General features: G+C 42.2%; 1 protein-coding gene across 2 annotated transcripts in view; it reads left to right on the top strand.

Moving 5' to 3' along the window:
• The window catches only part of GMDS (GDP-mannose 4,6-dehydratase), a 964,998-nt gene that overhangs the window by 799,738 nt on the left and 140,819 nt on the right, over positions 1–24,441 (top strand). For both annotated transcript variants that reach the window (XM_077269772.1, XM_077269773.1), the window contains exon 10: positions 1,900–1,996. In XM_077269772.1, coding sequence (XP_077125887.1) covers positions 1,900–1,996 — 97 coding nt within the window. The remainder of the gene's footprint in view (positions 1–1,899; positions 1,997–24,441) is intronic.

The following is a 24,441-nucleotide window of genomic DNA, read 5'->3' on the forward strand; positions in this document are numbered from 1 at the left end:
CGCCGGATCCGTTTTTTTCAAAATTTGACGGATTGCGACTGATGGCAAAAAACTGATGTGTGAAAGGGGCCTAACAATGACAGATTTTACAGTGGGGAGAGGGCCCTGCCCTTGGGGGCTTAGTCTACAGCTTAATGTACAGTAGCTGGACACCTCCAGACTCTACAAAAATAGTTGATGCCCATGAACTTTGCTTTTAAATCCTACATTGGGCAGTTTTCATAAAGAGAAGTTGACATGCTCAAGAAGGACAGTTTAATAGTGATGAGTGAGTGTGCTCAGATAAGGTGTTATTCAAGCACGCTTCTGTCCTAATTGATGTTTGTCAGGCAATCCATGCAGCCGTGGAGACTCAAGTATTTTTTTTCGAGCATGCTGAAAATACTCGATTAGGACACGAGCATGCTTGAGTAACACCTTATCTGATCACGCCCGCTCATCACTATGGTTTAACCCTTTGAGATACATTGCTGTAGAAAAACCGCAAGAGAGGAGTCTTTAGAGGCACATTGATCATCGCAAGCACCACCCATGTAATAAACAGCCAGATTCCTGGCACAGCTTCTGGTATTGGCGATAACCAAGTAGTTGTATAGAGGAATGGTACACCCTCTGTCAACTATTCGGCCACCATAAGGGCACTGGTAACTAACCATTGTAGCCAGAAACCAAAAAAAAAACGCTCACCTTCTAACTCCCCACGCAAAATCAAGTTCATGCTAATCAATAAGTGACATGTACCCAAAAATTGTTACTAATAAAAGCTTTAACTTAGGATTTGTTTTTTTGCAGGATATGTCGCCGGACAAGTAAAACCATTATGGCTCTCGAAATGCAACAACCCTGAAATAACATTTATGCCAAAATACTAAACTCTAAATCATTCATGCCGACCTCCAAGGTTATAATTAACTTGTTCTTTTACTATGTGATAAACTGTGGGGAAAAAAAAACCCTGCAAACTTAAAACCTAATGGTGTCTAATTTATGTACCCCAGAATGTTGCTATTAAAAAATATATATTATTAAAATATAAAATATTGAGTCTTAAGAAAAATTAGGTCTGAAATGTCTTTACCGAATGATTGTCTGGATTTACAAAATGTTATTATGCCAAGTAATGGAAAATTGAGATAACATGATGACTTTGGTGACCGCAGCTGTGAAATAAATGTTATTGTTTCAAAATGGGTTAGATTAGTAGTGAACAGCAGATAGTTACCTTGTTACAATTATATGCTGGCTATATGGCGTACATGATGTGGGAATGGCTATGGACATGAGGTGTCCTGCTACCAGATGTAGTACTCTGATCACACGGCACATATTTTTGGTGGATGTTAACTGTCTTTTTACACATTATAAATATTTGTCCATGATCTCAGCTGAAAAAATGTCCATGTATTTATATTGTACAGATGGAACAGATAAGAACCTTTTATGATGAGGAGGAAGGGAAATTTAGGTTGATCAAACAGCCCGAAGAGGAAAAATGTAAAAACAGGAAAAATGTGCATTATAACTATAACCAAATATTGAGATCTATCATTGTGTTCAATCCTTTGCCACACACAGATATTTTGTAATATTTTACACATTTGAGAGTTGCAATGGCAGCTGAGAAAAAAAAAAGTGTGTACACAGGGTTTTTACCCCTTAATTTCCAATTAAGGTTTATACAAGGGCTTTGGTTTGGAATGCACACTTTGGATGTCAGAGAATTTGACAATTTGGGAAATTATTGTAGTGACAAGTCTTCTCCTTTTGTTCCGTTCCATAATGAGTTTACGCTCTCCTAGGGAGATGAGTTTGACACCAGGCTTTTGGGAAAGTTTAATAAACCAGCCAAATGTTTCTACCAGAGCCTTTTTGGTCATCATGTGTTTGTCTTCTTTACAGGTGGGAGGGCAAGAATGAAAATGAAGTGGGCCGCTGCAGTGAGACTGGAAAAGTCCATGTGAAAGTTGATCTCAAGTACTACAGACCCACTGAAGTAGTAAGTAGGAAATTCTGCATCTCCCCTACTGGCAGATAATTTAATCACTTGCACTGTTTGGCCAGCTGGCCAAGGTCTAATTGACCCCCTGCTACCAGCCTCTGATAGTCAAGCTGTGTGCAGCCTCACCCACATGACCCCAGTAAATAGTAAGTAAAGAAAATAAAGCAACATTTAAAGACTAAAGGTACCGTCACATTAAGCGACGCTGCAGCGATAACGACAACGATGCCGATCGCTGCAGCGTCGCTGTTTGATCGCTGGAGAGCTGTCACACAGACCGCTCTCCAGCGATCAACGATGCCGAGGTCCCCTGGTAACCAGGGTAAACATCGGGTAACTAAGCGCAGGGCCGCGCTTAGTAACCCGATGTTTACCCTGGTTACCAGCGTAAAATGTAAAAAAAACAAACAGCACATACTTACATTCACGTCCCCCTGCGTCCACTTCCTGACTGACTGAGCGCCGTACAGTGAGAGCAGAGCGGTGACGTCACCGCTGTGCTGCTTTCACTTTCACTTTGCGGCGCTGAGTCAGAGGAGGAAGCAGACTGCAGGGGGACGCAATGTGAGTATGTGCTGTTTGTTTTTTTTACATTTTACGCTAGTAACCAGGGTAAACATCGGGTTACTAAGCGCGGCCCCGCGCTTAGTTACCCGATGTTTACCCTGGTTACCAGTGTAAAATATCGCTGGTATCGTTGCATTTGGTGTCAAACACAACGATACACAGCGATCAAACGACCAAATAAAGTTCTGGACTTTATTCAGCGACCAGCGACATCACAGCAGGATCCTGATCGCTGCTGCGTGTCAAACTAAACGATATCGCTAGCGAGGACGCTGCAACGTCACGGATCGCTAGCGATATCGTTATAAAGTCGTTTAGTGTGACGGTACCTTAACACAACAGGTCATTGGAGGCTCCATCTATAGAGTTAGGATACGGTGTTTGAAGTGTAAGTGAAATTCACCACCCTAAACTCCATTGTCAGTAAAGGGCCCCGTACATAATAGATGGCAGGCAGCCATTTCTGCGGACTACTCCATATACACAGGCGTGCTTTCTCTGCCGGACGCCCCTGTGTTCTCTCCGTGAGAGCAGACTCTGGTGGCTTAGCTCGCCAGAAACAAAAGGATTGGCAGTCCGACATTAGACATGCTGGATTCCTCTCTCCCCCAAGGGCCCCATACACATTAAACAGTTGGCCGAGCCCATTAATATTGGCCATTTCGGCTGACATTAGTCTGATCATTCCCTATGTTTTAACTTTCCCATTCACATTAGACTAATCATAGTGAGCACCCAGTTCTGGGCACAACCCTCTGTCTTCTGCCGGCTTACTTATGGAAATCCCTTCTGTCTGGAGAGCGTAATAAACATGTGCTGTTGCTTTCCTTGTGGCTAGAGCAGTTTTGCCGGACATACTTTCCAGTTTAATAACTAGCCTCTTATTAGGGAAATTCCACAGTAACATCCCTGGCTAGACATGGGAGCTCTCTAACATTGTAGTCAGCACTGTACGTCTTGTGACTTCAAGACTACTGTGACCCTGTAACATGCTGAAGGTGGGTAAATGTTACGTATTGTAACCAATTACAGGTCACGTGTTTTGGAGCTATTCATTGACATGTCAGTAAACTATTAAGATATGTGTTTACATGAATTTAGAAGCGGATCTGTATGAAAATACCCTTAAGTCTGTATCAATAGTTTCTTGTGACACCAGTGCATAGTAGTTGGCCATTTCATCTCTCCAGACTTGGTACAGAAGCCTAATGAATAGGATCACCTACTCATTTTCTCATTACACCACTAACTAGAAATAGGAAAAAATACCCTACTGACCTAGAGTTGGATTAGAAACAAAAGAACAATTGTACTAAAGAAAAATTATAAAATGATAAATGTATAATGGACCTGGGCCTTGTTGACAATTGGCATTTTTCTATCAGTTTCCTCAGGTTATAAAATCACTGTTACCCCATTGCCAAGCCTTTCTATTAGGCAGGGGCTTTGTGATTCATTTGCTACCTTTAGTACTTATATGTCACCAACATATGAATGAAGACTATGTACAGTGTTGCATTCTATCAGTGCCTTTTCCCAATGGGCTCCACATGTAGAGAAAAAGACCATCGCTGCCCAGAAAGTACAGCTGTTGAAAAATTCCCCGTATAAACTCTTAAGGTACCGTCACATTAAGCGACGCTGCAGCGATATAGACAACGATGCCGATCGCTGCAGCGTCGCTGTTTCGTCGTTGTGTGGTCGCTGGAGAGCTGTCACACAGACAGCTCTCCAGCGACCAACGATGCCGAAGTCCCCGGGTAACCAGGGTAAACATCGGGTTACTAAGCGCAGGGCCGCGCTTAGTAACCCGATGTTTACCCTGGTCACCAGTGTAAATGTAAAAAAAAACAAACACTACATACTTACATTCCGGTGTGTGTCGCGTCCCCCGGCGTCCGCTTCCCTGCACTGTGTAAGCGCCGGCCCTAAAGCAGAGCGGTGACGTCACCGCTGTGCTTTGCTTTACGGCCGGCACTGACACATTCAGTGCAGGAAGCTCTGAGCAGCAGCGCGGACGCCGGGGGACGTGACAGACATCAGAAGGTGAGTATGTACTGTTTTTTTTTTTACTTTTACAATAGTAACCAGGGTAAATATCGGGTTACTAAGCGCGGCCCTGCGCTTAGTAACCCGATATTTACCCTAGTTACCATTGTAAAACATTGCAGGCATCGTTGCTTTTGCTGTCAAACACAACGATACACGCCGATCTGACTACCAAATAAAGTTCTGGACTTCTAGCTCCGACCAGCGATATCACAGCAGGATCCAGATCGCTGCTGCGTGTCAAACACAAAGAGATCGCTATCCAGGACGCTGCAACGTCACGGATCGCTATCGTTATCGTTGTTAAGTTGTTCAGTGTGAAGGTACCTTTAGTCTAGCTAGAACTCAGGACTGTTTAGCAAAGCACTGTAATATTTAACCTGAAGCTAGTTTATACTGCAGCAGGCGGCCAATTGTCCCCTGGTTAGTGTCCAACCCCTTACTCAATGCAGGATTCACTAAACCATCTCACAGACAGGGGCTGGCTGGCAAATTTTAGCCAGGGGGGCAAGCACACAGCAGTGGCCCATGAGTCGCGGACCATCCTTAAAGGGGTTGTCGGATCTTAAGCTACATGTCTACAGTCACTATGTGTGAATCCTCATATCATGCGCACTGTGAGGATTCTCTGGTACAGGTGAACAGGTGGTCTTGTGGCTGCAAGCATGCAAATATATATATATACACTCACCGGCCACTTTATTAGGTACACCTGTCCAACTTCTTGTTAACACTTAATTTCTAATCAGCCAATCACATGGCGGCAACTCAGTGCATTTAGGCATGTAGACATGGTCAAGACAATCTCCTGCAGTTCAAACCGAGCATCAGTATGGGGAAGAAAGGTGATTTGAGTGCCTTTGAACGTGGCATGGTTGTTGGTGCCAGAAGGGCTGGTCTGAGTATTTCAGAAACTGCTGATCTACTGGGATTTTCACGCACAACCATCTCTAGAGTTTACAGAGAATGGTCCGAAAAAGAAAAAAAATCCAGTGAGCGGCAGTTCTGTGGGCGGAAATGCCTTGTTGATGCCAGAGGTCAGAGGAGAATGGGCAGACTGCTTCGAGCTGATAGAAAGGCAACAGTGACTCAAATCGCCACCCGTTACAACCAAGGTAGGCCTAAGAGCATCTCTGAACGCACAGTGCGTCGAACTTTGAGGCAGATGGGCTACAGCAGCAGAAGACCACACCGGGTACCACTCCTTTCAGCTAAGAACAGGAAACTGAGGCTACAATTTGTACAAGCTCATCGAAATTGGACAGTAGAAGATTGGAAAAACGTTGCTTGGTCTGATGAGTCTCGATTTCTGCTGCGACATTCGGATGGTAGGGTCAGAATTTGGCGTAAACAACATGAAAGCATGGATCCATCCTGCCTTGTATGGAGCATCTTTGGGATGTGCAGCCGACAAATCTGCGGCAACTGTGTGATGCCATCATGTCAATATGGACCAAAATCTCTGAGGAATGCTTCCAGCACCTTGTTGAATCTATGCCACGAAGAATTGAGGCAGTTCTGAAGGCAAAAGGGGGTCCAACCCGTTACTAGCATGGTGTACCTAATAAAGTGGCCGGTGAGTGTATATGTGTGTGTATATCACACGCAGTCCTACTGTATAGTGACAGTCACACACAACCCCACTGTATAATGACAGGCACTGCCCCACTGTATAATGACAGGCACTGCCCCACTGTATAATGACAGGCACAGCCCCACTGTATAATGACACACACACACACACAGCCCTACTGTATAACTAATGACACGCACAGCCCCACTGTATAATGACACGTACAGCCTCACTGTATAATCTCACGCACACACGCACTGTATAATCACACACACACAGCGCCGGACTGGGACAAAGAAACAGCCCTGCTACACAAACCCCACCAGCCCACATACTATAACACTCCCTATCCTCGATCAGTGAATTTTGCTATACTTTGTCCTGCCCTTCAACACTCCTCTTAAAGGCGTTATTTGAAGAGCCACATGTGAATGGCGCCGCAGTGCGCATGATCGACCACCGGTCCATTTACATGGTGCTCTTTACACCGCAGGCAGGCGCCAGGGACACCCTGGGGACGAGGAGAGCCCAGAGGATGGCAGAGGACTGAGGAGGACAGCGCCCAGTGACCACTCTGCAGGGGAGTCACAGCAGAGGCGCCATCTCCCTCACAGGGGACCAGCGCTCCTCCTGCCACCCAGCAGTCTCTGCTTCGGAGCCGGGCGCCACCTCCTCTTCCTTCATTAGCATCCCTGGCGCCTGCTCTGTAAGTTTGAAGGGCAGCGCAAACTGCGCATGCCCGAAAAAAATCTTACAGCGCAGATGCCGGGAACGCTAATGAAGGCGGCGCCCGGTGCGCAGAGTACTGAGTGATGGCTGGGAGGCGTTTGTGTCAGGGGGGAAAAGACATGCCCCCCTGCTAAACTACAGGTATGACAGGCTAATTCTAAAAACGATTATTTCAGCGTTGGAAGGGACCCGAACTAAAAGAGCCACTTTCACAGAATGCAGCATAAGTGCTGCACAAGGTGGCTTTTATAGTTAAAAACGCCTGGAGGGGTGACAGGTTCCCTTTAATACAGGTGCTCATTAGGGTGGAATCACAGTAGCATATGGCATCGGATGTGATCTGCCAATGATACTTGGCTCTTGCTCTGCTGTGAGCGTGAGCCAAGTGTCCATGCTCCAATGCTCTCGCAGCACAGGTGTGGAGGAGACGGAGAAATTAATTTCTCCATCTCCTCAATGGTCTGACTCGCTGTGTATCAGACTGCAACATCTGCTGAGAAAAAAATAAATAAACTACTGCACACGGACAGCAAGTGAGAAGAGAATCGTACCACTTTTGTGGAAGGAAATGGAACTGATTTTTTTTTTTATACTCTTTATTAGTCCATGTGTCAACATTTCACTTCCATATCAGAGAAATGTGCAGTTATGGATCCGAAACGTTGCCACATGGGCCAATAAAGAGTACGCTACTTTTCTCACAATTAATCGGAGTGATAGACAGATTCACACACATACATACATAATAAGAATAGATACTGAGAATTACACTATTTATGCAGGACAGTAGAAGTATACACAGCTCCACAATATACCGTATATACTTGAGTATAAGTCGACCCAAGTATATGCCGAGGCACCTAATTTTGCCATAAAAAACTGGGAAAGCTTATTGAGTCAAGTATAAGCCAGGTATGCATTGTCCCCACATCCTCGTCCCTGTATGCATGGCTCCTTATCCCCGTCCTTGTATGCATAGCTCCTCATCCCCGTCCTTGTATGCATGGCTCCCCCATCCCTGTCCTTGTATGCATAGCTCCTCATCCCCATCCTTGTCTGCATGGCTCCCCCGTCCCTGTCCTTGTATGCATGGCTCCTTATCCCCATCCTTGTATGCATAGCTCCTCATCCCCATCCTTGTCTGCATGGCTCCTTATCCCTATCCTTGTTTGCATGGCTCCTTATCCCCGTCCTTGTGTGCATGGCTCCTCATCCCCATCCTTGTCTTTATGGCTCCCACATCCCTGTCCTTGTGTGCATGGGCTCCTTATCCCTGTCCTTGTATGCATGACTCCTTATCCCCGTCCTTGTATGCATGGCTCCTTATCCCCGTCCTTGTATGCATGGCTCCTTATCCCCGTCCTTGTATGCATGGGCCTCTTATTCCCATTTTTGTATGCATGGCTCCTTATCCCCGTCCTTGTATGCATGGGCCTCTTATTCCCATTCTTGTGTGCATGGCTCCTTATCCCCGTCCTTGTATGCATGGGCCTCTTATTCCCATTTTTGTATGCATGGCTCCTTATACTTGTCCTTGTATGCATGGGCCTCTTATTCCCATTCTTGTATGCATGGCTCCTTATCCCCGTCCTTGTATGCATGGGCCTCTTATTCCCATTTTTGTATGCATGGCTCCTTCATTGTTCATGTATGCATTGTTCCGATTAAAAAAAACAAAAAAACACACATCCTACTTACCTTCCCTGCATGCCCTCGCAGCATCTCGTTCTGGAGCAGCTCCTGTGGTCACGTGTCCCCCACTCATTAAGGTAATTAATATTTACCCACGCCTATGGGAATGGAGAAGGGTGAATACTCATTACCTTAATGAGCGGAAGACGTGATCGCTCGGCCTGAAGAGCTGCTGGCGCCGGAACGAGATGCAACGAGGGTGCGCAGGGACGGTAAGTGGGATGTGTGCTGGAAGCCGGCAGCTGTGGCTGTGAATGCTGTAAGAGAAATGAATATTCATTTCTCCTTAGCAGCGGTTCAGGCTTTAGCCACAGCCGCTGGCTCCTGCCTCTGTGACCCGCTGCTCCCCCTCCGTTTTTTTTGGGACAACGACTCGTGTATAAGCCGAGGGGGGTGTTTTCAGCACAAAAAAAATGCTGAAAAACTCGGCTTATACACGAGTTTATACGGTATACTACAATCTATTATATACACAGCGGCATATTATATACCGTGTTTATAATATATACACCGCTCTATATTCCTTTAGTGTAGAGATGTGGCAGCAGTGTATATATAGTGTGAATTCCACACTATATACATAGGGCCATACTATATAAACATCTCTACACTCTCTCTATATATACACACATCTCTACAATATACGGTAATTAGGACAGCATTATACTATATTATGATGCATACATCACATAGGAGACACCGAGGCTGATGTACATAGGAGACACCGCGACTGCTGAATATATATCACATTGAAACTACTGTATATACAATATATAGTTGATACTGCGACTGATGTGTATAGTTGTAGTATCACCTATATATTGTATGTGATACTGTGACTGGTGTACACACATTATATAGATGAAACTGAAAAAAAAATATATATATATATATATATATATATATATATATATATATATATATATATATATTAGACACAGATAGTGCAACTATACACAGCAGTATCACCTATACAACGTATATGCAGTAGTCTATACATTATACAGGTGATGCTGCAAATGTTGGATACACATTATATAGGCGATACTGCTACTGCTGTATATAATGATAGTATCACCTATATATCATGTATACAGCAGTCTATATACATTATATAGGCAATACTGCTACCGATGTGTATATACGTTATATATAGGTGATATTGTTGTGTATATATGTACGTGTTTGTGTGTATATACACACCAGTATCGCCTATATAACGACATATATACACAGCAGTATCACCTATATACACATCAGAAGCTGTATTGCCTATATAATGTGTATAGACTACTATATATACATTATATTGGTGATACTGATCTATATAATCACTATACCACCTATATAATGTAGCAGTCTACATCTTATATAGGTGACACTGCTACTGATGTGTATATACGTTATATAGGTGATACTGCTGTGTATACATGTACATATGTGTATACATACGTGTGTGTGTGTGTATATATATATATATATATATATATATATATATATATATATATATACACACACACACTGCAGTATCACCTATATAAGGTATATACACATCAGTAGCAGTGTCACCTATATAAGATATAGACTGCTATACATACATTATAGTGGTATAGTGATTATATACAGCAGTATCATCTATATAATGTATATATAGCAGTCTATACACATTATATAGGTGCAACTGCTGTATATACATTAAAAAAAATCATCTTGGCATCTTGGGACTCATCCAGGTCTCTGAGATTGGAGGGGGAGGTGGGAGGATGAAGGGCTGAGGTGGGTCGGGTCCTGTCCAGCGTCGGTGGTGAAGAGGATCCCAGGCATTGGTGAGCAGTCTTCTCTTACGCTGATGCAGGCCGGCCAGCGTCAGACAGTCAGGTGGAGGCACCCTATGCGCACCAGCCTTTTCAAATAACTCCATGTGCGCTCGTGGTCTCCTGCTTGCCCGCACTGGCACAGGCAGCAGCCGAGCACACGCAGGAACTAGGACTGCGGCCGTGCTCGCTCACTAGTGTGGGCCGCCGCGGCTCTTATCAGCGTGGGCAACTCTCGCACACAGGACCTGGCTAAGTTTTAAAGGGCCGGCTGGAGGGATTCGGCGCGCTATGTATTAAAATCGCTGCCAGTCCTCCAGCGGCCCTGTGCAGCTGCTCAGGCACCGGCCCGGGGGGCATATGCATTCCTGCCACCCGGCCCAGTCCGCCCCTGCTCACAGATATCTGTCCAGCCTCTGTTTGAAGACTTCCATTGAAGGAGAATTCACCACCTCTGGTGGCAGCCTGTTCCACTCATTGATCACCCTCACTGTGAAAAAGTTTTTTTCTAATATCTAATCTGTGTCTCCTCCCATTCAGTTTCACCCCATTGCTTCTCGTGTTTCCATGTGCAAATGAGAATGATGATCCCTCCACACTGTGACAGCCCTTCAGATATTTGTAGACAGCTATTAAGTCTCCTCTTAGCCTTCTATTTTGCAAGCTAAACATTCCCAGATCCTTTAACCATTCCTCGGACATAGTTTGCAGTCCGCTCAGACTGTACATCCACATCCATCCACAGAACTCCTCTTCACCCTGTAATATTTGTAGAATGTACCATGCATTTCCTCAAATGTATTGTCCTTTTGGTTCGTGGTTGTACATTATTCTGCTGAAGAAACCGGTCACAATAAAAATAAGTGTGAAAACTTAGCAATGCAACAATATGGGATGGTTCATCTGAAAGTAACAATATGTTCTCATGCTGAAATCAAAGTGTGCAAGATATTTGCATGAATTTCTCCTAAGATGTTTTTATTCCAGGCATTGCTCTGCTTTTGTTTCACGTGATTTCTATTTAATCTTGTTCATACGTCTGAATAGTCTTTTTGCTTACTAAGGCCTCATTCAGACATACATGAATCACAAACCTGTTTGATCCATGTTTTTCATGGCTAGACTATGGGTTCTATGTGGCTATTCACATGTCCATGTCTTTTTTGCTTATCTAGTGGCAAAATAAAACATGTCCATTGTTGATTCGAGTCACTAATCAAAATTACCCATACAGGTCTAAAGGGCCGGGGAAAATCACTGACAGCACCCTGTCATCCCTATGCAGTCCATGTGCTGTCCGTTTGGACATAGTAATTTGCAGTTTATTTTATTTTTTCCTGCAAGAAAATCACTGATGGTAAATACTGACACACTGTCCGATTTCCAATGATGTTTGTATCTGATTTCCTTCATTGTTTTGTCAGTTTTGCACATGAGAAGATTCTCTGCCATCTAAATGCGTCTTAAAGGGAATCTGTCACCCCAAATATCGTGTGAGATAAGGCCACCGGCATCAGGGGCTTATCTACAGCATTCTGTAGATAAGCCCCCAATGTGTCCTGAAAGATGAGAAAAAGAGGTTAGATTATACTCACCCAGGGGCGGTCCCACTGCGGTCCGGGTCCTGCGCCTCCCATCTTCATACGATGACTGAGTCGCAGCAGGAATACAAGAAGAGGACGTCATCGTATGAAGATAGGAGGCCCCGGACCGCAACGCCCATCGGACCTGGACCGCAACGCCCATCGGACCTGGACCGCAGCGGGACCGCCCTTGGGTGAGTATAATATAACCTGTTTTTCTTACCTTTCAGGTTACATCGGGGGCTTATCTACAGCATTACAGAATGCTGTAGATAAGCCCCTGATGCTGGTGGCCTTAGCTAATATTCGATTTTTTGGGGTGACAGATTCCCTTTAAGAGTGAATTTATATTGTCCAGCCTGCAGCCGTTAAGTGACCACCAATCAACTCCATGAAAGCGTTCGGCCAACGTTTTATAGCCGGTTTGAAAAGCCCGACGTCACACCCATCATGATTGTTCTGTCACATAGAATATTATTGGGGAGACACGAGGGTTAGTATGTGCTCTGGTGGCTTGGCTACCTTTAGAAAGACCTCATGGTCCAGGGCTCATCCCACTAAATGCCCGTACTCCTTCCCTGTGGGCAGAATACTACTCGGATAACAGTGTGGAAATACTTTATTGAACCAACAATAGACAATAACATGTAGTACAGTCCCAGTAAGATGGTCCAAATGACAGCGTCCCACCCTTGCATTTCAGTACAAAGATAACATTATTGAAATAGTTTACAATTAAAGGTTATTATTTTACAGACTGCAAAATATCACTGACCAAATAATAAGCAATACAGTGCAGTTATTTATGTCAGTGTGCAGTTTTTAACCCCTTAATGACCACCAATACGTCTTTTAACTGACCTGAGATGCAATTATTATTATTATTATTATTAGAGAATAGCCTCCCCATACAGGTGACAATCCCGCAGCTGTTGGCTGTACACTATAGCTGACAACTTGATGCATCAGCCACTATCAGTGTTTGCACCATCCAAATCTGTTTAACCCCTTAGATGCTGCTGTCAATAGACTGCATCATATAAATGGTTATCAGAGTGAGGGGACTTCCTCTTTATCCCAATCGGTGCCCTCTGATCATGATTGTGTTGTCCTGATGTTTGCCATAGCAATTCACGGCCAAATAGTGGCCTTAGAGTCCGCCGGCTGTTGTAACCTGTTCAGAAGTTAGCGGCATTTAGGTGGTAAAAATACACATTTTCATTTTGTCATGCCACTTTGCATTAATTCCTGAAAATCACCTGAAGTGTTAAAAAACTTCCTGACTGCAGTTTTCAATGTCGGGATGCTGTTTTTAAAATGGTAGAACTTTTGGGGGTTTTCCAATATATGGGACCCCTAAAGTCACTTCAAACCTGGATAGGTCCCTAAAAAAAATAAATTTTGTAAATTTCCTTGAAAAAATGAAAAATTATTACTACATTTTTAAACCTCCTAAAATGCTAACAAAATAAAAGAACATTTTACAAATTATGCTGATGTAAAGCCGACATGTGGGAAATATTATTAATGCTTTGCTATGGTATGACTATCTGGATTAAAGGGATAATCATTCAAAGTGTGAAAATTGCAAATTTTTTAACATTTTTCTCAAATTTCTGATATTTTTTTATAAATAAACACAAAACATATCGACCTAAATTTACCATTATCATAAAGTATAATATGTCACGAAAAAACATTCTCAAAATTGCTGGGATATTTTGAAGCATTCAAGAGTTATTACCGCGTAAAGTGACACTGCTCAGATTTCAAAAATTTGTCTCAGTCACTAAGGGGTTAATAATAATAATAATCTTTATTTTTATATAGCGCTAACATATTACGCAGCGCTTTACAGTTTGTACACATTATCATCGCTGTCCCCGATGGGGCTCACAATCTAAATTCCCTATCAGTATGTCTTTGGAATGTGGGAGGAAACCGGAGTGCCCGGAGGAAACCCACGCAAACACAGAGAGAACATACAAACTCTTTGCAGATGTTGTCCAAGGTGGAATAGAACCCAGGACTCCAGCGCTGCAAGGCTGCTGTGCTAACCACTGCGCCACCGTGCTGCAGCGTGGGTTAAGATGCCTAAATGTAAGTATAAGGTTTTTAGAGACATTACATTCTCTTCATAACTCATTTATAGACACACCCCATGTAAATGAAGTTCTATGGAAATGCAGCTGACTATACACTTTAAATGAGCCCACCCATCATCTCGTGTGTGGAGGACTCCTGACTCTACCCATGTGGCTAAATGTCAGGGGAGATAAGGATTTCAGCTCTAGCTGTATTGTATGCGATGGGCAGCTGTCAGGCACTCTTCATACTAAAGGTACCTTCACACTAAAGGACTTTGCAGCGATAACGACAGCGATCCGTGACGTTGCAGCGTCCTGGATAGCGATATCGTTGTGTTTGATATGCAGCAGCGATCAGGATCTCGCTGTGATATCGCTGGTCGTTGCTGAAAGTCCAGAACTTTATTTGGTCGTCAGACCGGCGTGTATCGTTGTTTGACAGCAAAAGCAACGATGCCAGCGATGTTTTACAATGGTAACCAGGGTAAATATCGGGTTACTAAGCGCAGGGCCGTGCTTAGTAACCCGATGTTTACCCTGGTTACCATTGTAAAAGTAAAAAAAAAACACTACATACTCACCCTCTGATGTCTGTCACGTCCCCCGGCGTCCACGTTGCTGCTTAGAGCTTCCTGCACTGAATGTGTCAGTGACGCCGTAAAGCAAAGCACAGCGGTGACGTCACCGCTGTGCTTAGGGCCGGCGCTTACACAGTGCAGGGAAGCGGACGCCGGGGGACGCGAATGTAAGTATGTAGTGTTTGTTTTTTTACATTTACACTGGTAACCAGGGTAAACATCAGGTTACGAAGCGCGGCCCTGCGCTTAGTAACCCGATGTTTACCCTGGTTACCCGGGGACTTCGGCATCGTTGGTCGCTGGAGAGCTGTCTGTGTGACAGCTCTCCAGCGACCACACAGCGACGCTGCAGCGATCGGCATCGTTGCCGATATCGCTGCAGCGTCGCTTAGTGTGAAGGTACGTTAAGCGAAGCATGCATTTTTAGGGGGTCATTAGGAAAAAGGAAGAGACAGAAAGTGACCAATTGCTTTCTAATGTCTGGGGGCAGCTATGATGTGGCTAACATTTCAGCAATTGGGGTATGGCAAGACTGTTGAGTGGCAGTGCGGCCAAAGCTCTGACCACCCGTGGCGGACCAAGGGCTGCCCATTTGTGAAACGTGATCATGTGACAACTGGCAATCCCAGTGTGCAGAGTTTCAGCCACACCACCTGGCCATACCCTAATAAATGAAGTATCAAAGTGCTAAATCCCTTTCTCCACTGAGATATTTAGGCATAGCAATATTATGTAGGTGGCTAAGGTATGAATGGGCATTCCTATAAATCTATTTTCTATGTATTTTCTATGTTTTTTTTATAATTTTGCTAAATATTTATTCATGTAATTTCATGTACACTGTAAATATCTGCTGCAATCTTATTTTATCTAAAAGTTGCCTAAGGACGGGTTATGCCACTTACCTTGCAAAACTAAGACTGCTGATCAGCTACTTGTTTGTGGCGGTCACTTAATAGCTTGTTTCGACAGACAGACCACATGTCCTATGCGAACGTAACAATCACTTGGAGATCATTCTGTGCACATTGACTGTCATTGTTCTCATTGCAGCTCCTTAACTGTTTACACGGGATGATGTACTTCTGAGAACAATGTTATTTTTTAGCCTGCTTAAAAACTTCTCCTGACAATCAAGTGTTTTGCTTGTACGTCAGGTGATTGGCAGCATTTGTTTTGACCTATTTAATATTGAGGATTAAGAATGACTTTTTAGATGAGGTACAATTCCAAATCACCACATATAACAACGCGGTGCGGCAAATATTCATCTTTGGAACCCTTAATTTGACGGAAGAATATGCTCTTAAACTAGAGAGCCCCATACACATTAGACAATTGTAGGCCGAATGTGCACATTTTCTACCCATTTGAATCGAGCTAGACAACCCAGTAATTTTTTTTTTTTCAAAGAATTTTGAGTCCCCCCTACATCAAATTTAAGGTTAATTCTGCCAATTTTATTCTGATATGTAAGGTGTTTTAAGATAATTTATTTGACTAAATCGCAACAGGACTGCAATTTTACATGGGCGATAGCTGCCCTTTTATTAGAAATCTATATATTTTTTTGTATAGCCTTCAGCTTAGATTGAAGAGTTGTCTGACCATAAACCCATGCCTATTAAGTTATTTATCACTAAAAGCCCTCATCCACATTAGATTACTGTTGGTTGAACCTAAAAGCTATCTACTGTATATGGGGGTCTTGTTGCTCTCCCTGACAGGTGGTGTCATGAGAGAGATGATGGATCAGGTTTGTTGTGTTTCTCTCCATGGATCTTTCCAGCCAAATGAGTCTGGAATAAAAGCTCTATGCTTCAATCTACCTTTGGGAGACTATTTATTATTATTATTTATTTATATAGCACCATTAGTTCCATGGTGCTGTACATGAGAAGGGGGTTACATACAGAGTTATAGATAGTTTACAGTAAACAATTTTACGATGACAGACTGGTACAGAGGGGAGAGGACCCTGTCCTTGCAGACTTACATTCTACGGGATAGTGGGGAAGAGACAGAAGGTCGGGGGTGCGAGATATCTAAGGTGAATAGGCATTTATTGAATTTTGTGATCTGTTTCTTTTGGAGTATCATTTTATGAATGGAGGACATTGGGTTGAAGCATTCTGCATATAGTCACTACTTATTGATTTTCTAAGGCAACATACCTACATCAGTGGTGAAGATGGAATATGTAAAGTTATTGTAAGTAGCACCTACTGTTAAGCAAATATTTAGTTGGTAGCATAGATGAGAGGATACAGTGAAACAATAGTGAGCTCTTTGAGGGTCTGATGATTGATACTGACATCAGAAAATGGCTTGACCCCTCCCCTGCTGAACGAGCCAGGTCTTTAGGCCCCTCTGCTGCGATTTAATGGATTTAGTAGAGGAGGTAAAGACTCTGTTTTATGCCAAAAGAAATAAGAATGAATATATTTTACCCTCCAGGAAAGTTGAAAGCACTGGAAAGTTGGAATACATAAATCAAAAGTAGAGTTCGCACAGCTAAGGTCATTGCTGGTTCTCTGTTGGTATTTATAACTCGCCCTTCCCCTGAAGCAATGCAAAAGTGACCACATACTGAAAAATGCTTGCTTGTAATAATATTAATTCCGCTATTTCTACAGAACATTTTACATAGTCACAGCATGCCAAGTCAATTGCGAATGTTATTAATTTACCAGTTGTGAAAGAGTCCACAGCAATAGACAATATTGAGGAATGCTACACAGGAGTCTAAGGTACAACTACACTACCATGTCCACAAACATGTATGTGTGCGAACTTTATTTAATTATGATGACAAAATGAAGAATCTGTCCCCCACCCCTCAAAAAAAAAAGCTAAAAAATATAGCCAGCAATGTATACATAGTACACCACCTCCATTCTCCAGCTCATAAATAAGTAATTAGGACAAGGGAATGAGGGCTTTCTTTGACTGACATGCTGGACACCTCCTGTTGTGTGTTCCTTATCAGCAGCGATCTGTAAACCTTGAACCTTTAATCCACCACTGTGGTCCCCTTCATCTCTGATTATTTTTCAGTGTGTTTATTGGTTGCTTTAAGAAAACTGGTTTGGATTTAACATCAGTCAACAGAGATGTGTGAAGTATTAGTAGGATCTGAGTGGGAAAATGTTTCCCTGTGTTTAGAGGTAATTATGCCAAATACCTATTTTTATAGCAATTGATGCTGTCAAAGGGTCAGTTAACTAATAAAGATCAATAACATGTGTTCTTCAAATGAGGTACTTGATAGGAATAAAATTGTAAGTAAGTTTTTTGTTGGTATTTTTTTCACCCCTTTTTATACAGATCCACAATGTGTCAGACACATTTTTATTCTTATAAATAAATACTGTACTGCTGAATCTGTTCAATAATGCACATTGTGAATATGGTTCCATGGTTTTGTACCATTGTGTGATCTTCTTTAAAAAAACAAATAGTAGGCTCAATTCAGACCATAATTATTTACTGTTTATTACACTTTGCATATATAGCGCTATCATTTTACGCAGCGCTTTACAGGCATTATCATCGCTGTCCCCAATGGGACTCACAATCTAATTTCCCTACCTGTATGTCTTTAGAGTGTGGGAAGAAACCGGAGTACCTGGAAGAAACCCACGCAAACACGGGGAGAACATACAAACTCCTTGCAGATGTTGTCCTTGGTGGGATTTGAACCCAGGACCCCAGCGCTGCAAGGCTGCAGTGCTGCTAACCACTGAACCACCATGCACATTTTAGTGTGGTGTATTGTTGGCATTTCAAGAAAATCTTCTTATTGGAGTTGAGCAAAAATATTTGCACTGTCTGGGCCAGCAATCCAGTCTGGTTGTGGAATCCGGCCAGGGCAGCATTCACTTCCGCACATGGCATACTAGGTGCATGCCTCTTACATTGGTTTTCACATGACATACTGATGACCCCCAAGTAAGTACAAGAGAATCCTGGGAGAAGGATTTATTGTTCTTACTTATATAGTGCTGTTATATTCCGCAGCGCTTAACAGATATTGTCATTCAAATCTGATATTCATTATATATGTTTAGGTCCTAGAAAACCAATTTAATTACAGCATTGAGAACATATAGTGTAATATACTGATAGCTTTTCATGAAACAAAAATACAAGTTCTTATAGCTTTCTAGATCCCTCTTGTGTTTTTTTTTATATATCATGTTTGTTTTGGGGGTTTTTTATGTATAAATCCAACAAAAAAATAGCATGGACCGAACCTAGGCATGAAATAAGGCCATTACTTCCAATATTAAGGACAGTAAGAGGAGAAAAGGGCATCTACCAACTTTAAGATGGAGTTTGAGCGTGGAAGGGTAAAGAGTGGGAAATCAAAATTCTAAGGTGACATTTTATTTTTACATTTAGAGTAATAAAGTAATAAAGATGACATGAAAAAGAATTGTCGGGAGATACAAGAAATAAAGGCTCCGTTTGCAAAAGGTCGAATACTCAAGCAGCGTCATTTCTCTAGAGAAGGAATGATTTTTCAGGAGCCGTCAAATTGTCCAGACTTTTATAATTTAGGCAGCATAGGTGTAATTAATATAGCAAATGAGACGTCCAAAACAGCTGTGTCTGCAACTTTAGAATAGTATTCCACTTGTTCTGCTGCATACTTTGGAAAGAGCAGAATTTGAAGATTCTGCACTATTTCAGTCCTTGTGGACATACCTATGACAACCACATATGGATGGAACAAATTAGAATTATTTACTATAAAGAGTCATTTATTTTCATGATGATTTGGATTTTTTTCATTTCCTGTCCATTATAGACTTAACTAGTGACCTACATATGAAAGCTATAGAATCCATTCTTCATATTGTGGCTTATTATTTTTCTCATAATTATTAATCACTTGTATGCTGTTAACAAAAGTGCCTGCATTTTAACATGGTCAATGTATTTCTCTACTTTTAGACCACTATACAAACTCATCCTCATATTCTTCACTCCCCGGACCCTTAATATTTTTTTTTTTTTTTGGCATTTAATAACTAAAATCTGTGTCCCATCCAGAGCCCACCCACCCCCACCGCCCGAATAATGACATCTAGCATTTGCCTCCCCCACAGTAGTGACACCCAGAGCCCCCATTATTGGTATAATGACAGCCAAGGATTCTCCATAGAAGTGACACTGAGGCAATATTCTTGCATCAATCACTCCCACCAAGCTATTACATCCAGCAGCACCCTTTTATTTGGCAGTATCATCCTATGTCCTGCTTCAAAGTTGCTTATTTTATCTTTCCAACCCCAAGTCTACTCACAATGGTCGTTATCTGAAGACCTGCTCTTCATAGCTGTTTGCTAGACCTGGTGCTAATGCATCAAGCTGGCACACTGCTGTAAACCATACATCATAGGTCAGCGAGCCACATGTGGCTCCAGGGAAAAAGGTTGGGGATCCCTGCTTTAGGACTTACAGGATATCCCAGTATGGTACAGCAAGATGGTGGTTTAATTCAACGCGTTTCGAAGTATATGACTTCTTCTTCAGAAAAAAACACATGTCCATGTTTGAGGACTCATTTCCTGAAATTCATAAGTCAAGAAACTGTTCTCAACACTTGGCGTTACTGGGTAGAGTATCGGGACTTTGCTGTATACAAATGACGCTGGCCTGCTTCTGTGTCATGTTGGGGTAGCCGGGCATGGATTTCAAACTTTGAATTGTTTAATAAATAGATAAATATTTTATTTTTTGACGAGGTGGAGAGAGGTTTAAACACTCTGCTACTGAACTTTCATATATAGAAATAATGCCTCCAGAATTTAAAAAAGATTAGTGTCAGGCTGAAAGCATACTTTAGTCCGGAGTCACACTAGCGATGAATACGGACGAGTGCTATGTGATAAAACATTGCATAGCACTCGGACCAGTATTCATCTATGGGGCAGCTCACATCAGCAGTTTTTTTTTTCTCTGCCGTTTTCCGAGTGAAATCGCAGCATGCTGCTATTGTCACCGACACTTGGCCGAGTCTCAGCTCACTTGCACCCATATAAGCCTATGGGTGCGAGTGAGACAGCGCTCATCACTCAGATATCATCTAAATGATGTGCGATATACGCTGACCTCGGCAATGGAGGAGATGGAGAAATTAATTTCTCCGCCTCCTCCGCAGCTGTGCGAGAGGCTCGGAGAACAGACGCATGACACTTGGCTCCTGCTCGCAGCAGAGTAGGAGCCGAGGGTCATTAGCATATCGCATTCGATGCTCTCACATCAGATGTCATACGCTAGTCTGACCCCGGCCTTAAACTGACTACCTGGAATGAGGTAACTAGACATTGAGGTGGGCACCTACCAGTTTCTCCCCGCCTGCCCTGCTTGACTGACAGCTCCCTATATGTCCTGTATATGTATAGGGAAAGATACAGTATGACCTGTTGCCATTAAGCAACCCATTGAGTTTCATTGCAGCATTCTTGCATTGATCAAAAGTGAAGTTGTTTTAATTCTCTGATGAAAAGATTTTACACCCTAAAATTATTGGACTATTTACAGTAATAATCCCAAATATTTGTTTTTTTCTTATTGTCCTAATTTTTCGGACAATAATTTGGAGACGTTGACTTTGGAATCAACCCCTAAGAATTACGATAGATGATACCAATAAGAGGGGGCAATGTTTTGTTTGTTTCTTTTTTTTTTTCTTAATTCATGATTTTGAACTGGGAGACCTTGATTGCAGTCATGATAAAGATTTTTCTGTACAAATTGATTTCCAATTATAATTGCTGGTAATGTAATGTTGAGGTGGATGTCTTATTTTACTAATTATTTGCTGCCAAAAATAACTTGTTGCACAGGGAGCGGAATATTTTTCTACATATAAAGATCATATACTGGCAAATGTGCCCTATGCTTAGACAATTGAGAGGTCTAGACATCTTCAACATGTTAAAGTTGCAGCCAGTAAGCTATATGAGAGTGGATGCATTGATCCCATAATGACTTTTGGCCCAGTTTGCCTTCTCCCTGTGTAGCCTATACATACGGTTGACCTCTCAAGGCTAACTTTCTTTGGGAAGTCTAAAGTTTTGATTAAATAAAATACGAAATATAATGATAAAGAAGCATGACCTCTGGAAATCGCATACATAGAGCAGAGCCCAATATGTCCTATGCTTGTCATGACATTTCAGAGGTTCCAATATCTTCTCATTGGGTGTTGCATGCATTAATGTAAATACCCCATAGTCTTGTTGTTCCTTTCTTAGAGGACTTGAAGTTGTCACCAATTGAAAAGTTGCTAATTTTTTTCTTGCTGCTACCCTGAGTAATCAGGGTTTTATAATATTTTATTTTTTAATCTAATTTATAATTCCAAACGTGGTCCCTTTTATTCATTGTGCCCAATATGGACATTTATGTGTACTTTATCAAGGGGCATTGCTCACGGGATTCTCTAGGGGTCTTCTTTTTAGACTGCTGTGCATAATAACCATGGTACACTATAGAGAAATGCCCATACCATTGGTTCTACTGCCAAGCCACTGTAAAGACTTGAGGGGTGCAGATAATTTGCATTATGCCACCCCACACCATAATCTTGGGAGTAGGACTGGTGTCAGGTTCCCTCATGAACGCCTCTTCTGGCTTTATGCTGCCTCAAGATGTCAAAACATAAGTACAAAAAGTTCACTTGCATGAAACATCATTGATTCCGTTGGAAAGAACAACAATGGTGAACCCTGCGTACCTTTGCGGAGGATTAGATCATGAGCCGCAAGTTTCAGCTGTAAGTTTTAGATTCTAGATATTAAGAACTGCTCAAACAGAAGCAGGAACTCATGGTCTTGATGATTCATATGTTGTGCCTATTCTGGTCCGTGCCACTTATGTTTGCTGTTCATGCCTGACTGGCAGAGAATTGTAAGGTGTTGTCTGGTTTAGAGATCTGATTTGTAAATATTTTTAGGGAACTCTGGTGTGGATGAGGGTCTTCAATAGACTCTAATATTACCCTTTGCAGACAGTGGCTTCAAAATCCACCCCGTACTCTGCAGGCGCTGCGCAGTTCCATATTTCCCCTACAGTGGCCCTGAACATGCACTGCCTGGTGATTTTCACACGTATTATGGTTGATCTTTTGATCCTTTTAACATATTGGGATTAGTCCAAAGAAGACAACTCTAAGTACCATTTGTGGGTGGTTAGACATTTAATGTCATCAATATCAAATATATTATGATATGACATAATGAAGTCACATCTAGCTACTTTTAATGTGTGAGATATGTAGGACAATTATAGGATATGAACACCTATTGGGGATTTTTTTAAAATGCATGTATTTTTGGCTAAAAACAATTTTTCCAATTGAATTTCATTAGAAATGTAGCACTGTGTTCTGTAGCACTGTGTTCTGTAGCTTCTGTGTTGCACGGTCTGTTCCTGGCTCCAGAATGAGCTAACTAAGAATAGATCAGTGAACTAGTTCTGTCAGTTTGTATATTTTTTCTCTACCTAGAGCTCTTACTGTGTTTCTCTCTGCTGAGAAAATCTATGTAAAAGATGGGCATTACAAGCCCATCAAAATGAGTTCACTTAACTGGCAGCTTCGTAGATGATCTCATTCTGCAGCTAATAATAATCAGGAAAATAAGCAGCCTTAAAAGGTCCACTACTGTGAGCCCTTACTTAAACACTTCAGGGCCACATAGAAAATAAAAACAATCTATACTCATCTCCCAAAGCGGCGCCCTTTCAGCGCTACTCTCGCTGATAGGTTATCTGACATTGTTGTTACATGACCACTGCAGTCAATCAGCAGTCACTGACTGGTTGCAGTTTATACTATTTTGTCAAAGTGGACATTCAGTCTGATGGAATACTGAGAGCTGCAGTACAACTGATGAATGGCTGCTGAGTGGCTGCAGTGGTCACGTGACACAATATCATGTGACCTGCTGCTAATGGCAGGTCATTCTATTCTTTAGTGCATTTCTGCTATTGTGTACAACTGTCGACTCTAGAATTCTGCCCCATACTTCAGGTCCTCTGCTGTCTTTCCGTGTACTGAATATGTAGCATTCTCTGCAAGCAGAAGGAAATCCTCAGTGGCTACTAAGCCATAATGTAAAAACCAGGGCACATAAATTAGCTTTTTTGGCAGATTGCACTTACAAGAGGCCTTAGCCTAAGCTATTCTAGTGACTGACCTATTTTTCATTGAATAGGTGGATCTGATGTATGATGGATAAGGTCATTATTATTAGGAAACTTCAGTGAATGTAGAATGATGCGGGTGGACTGTTGAATTTCGACTTCCTAAACGATCACTTCCAAAATGTTCCTAATTAAAATATTAGCCGAAATTTAACATTTCCAAAGCTTTCCTTGTGAACATGTATTTTCAGCATTTTACAGTGTCCACGACTTGTTCCTTCACTAAACGCTGAAAGTGGAAAAAAAAAATCATAGGATAATTTCTAAGTGTCTGGTTGGGAAACGAACTGATACCATCTCCCGGTCCAATGGAGAATTATTATTTGTCGGGATTCTAGACCTCTATATAACCGAGCTAGATGTAACCTGCTGCCTTATTTCTTATATCGTAGGCCAGGTGCAATTTTTTTTTTTTGTTTAACATCCTGGATGGAAAAATGGAAACTAGAGCGAGACAAATTTCCTGATGCAGAAAATCCCTTTCAGATTATAGTGGTGAAATTTTAGACAGGTTTCACAAAGCGTATTTGAGTTACAGGTAAACAAACAAA

This window comes from Ranitomeya variabilis, chromosome 6, assembly GCF_051348905.1.
Source record: "Ranitomeya variabilis isolate aRanVar5 chromosome 6, aRanVar5.hap1, whole genome shotgun sequence".
Taxonomy (NCBI): Eukaryota; Metazoa; Chordata; class Amphibia; order Anura; family Dendrobatidae; genus Ranitomeya; species Ranitomeya variabilis.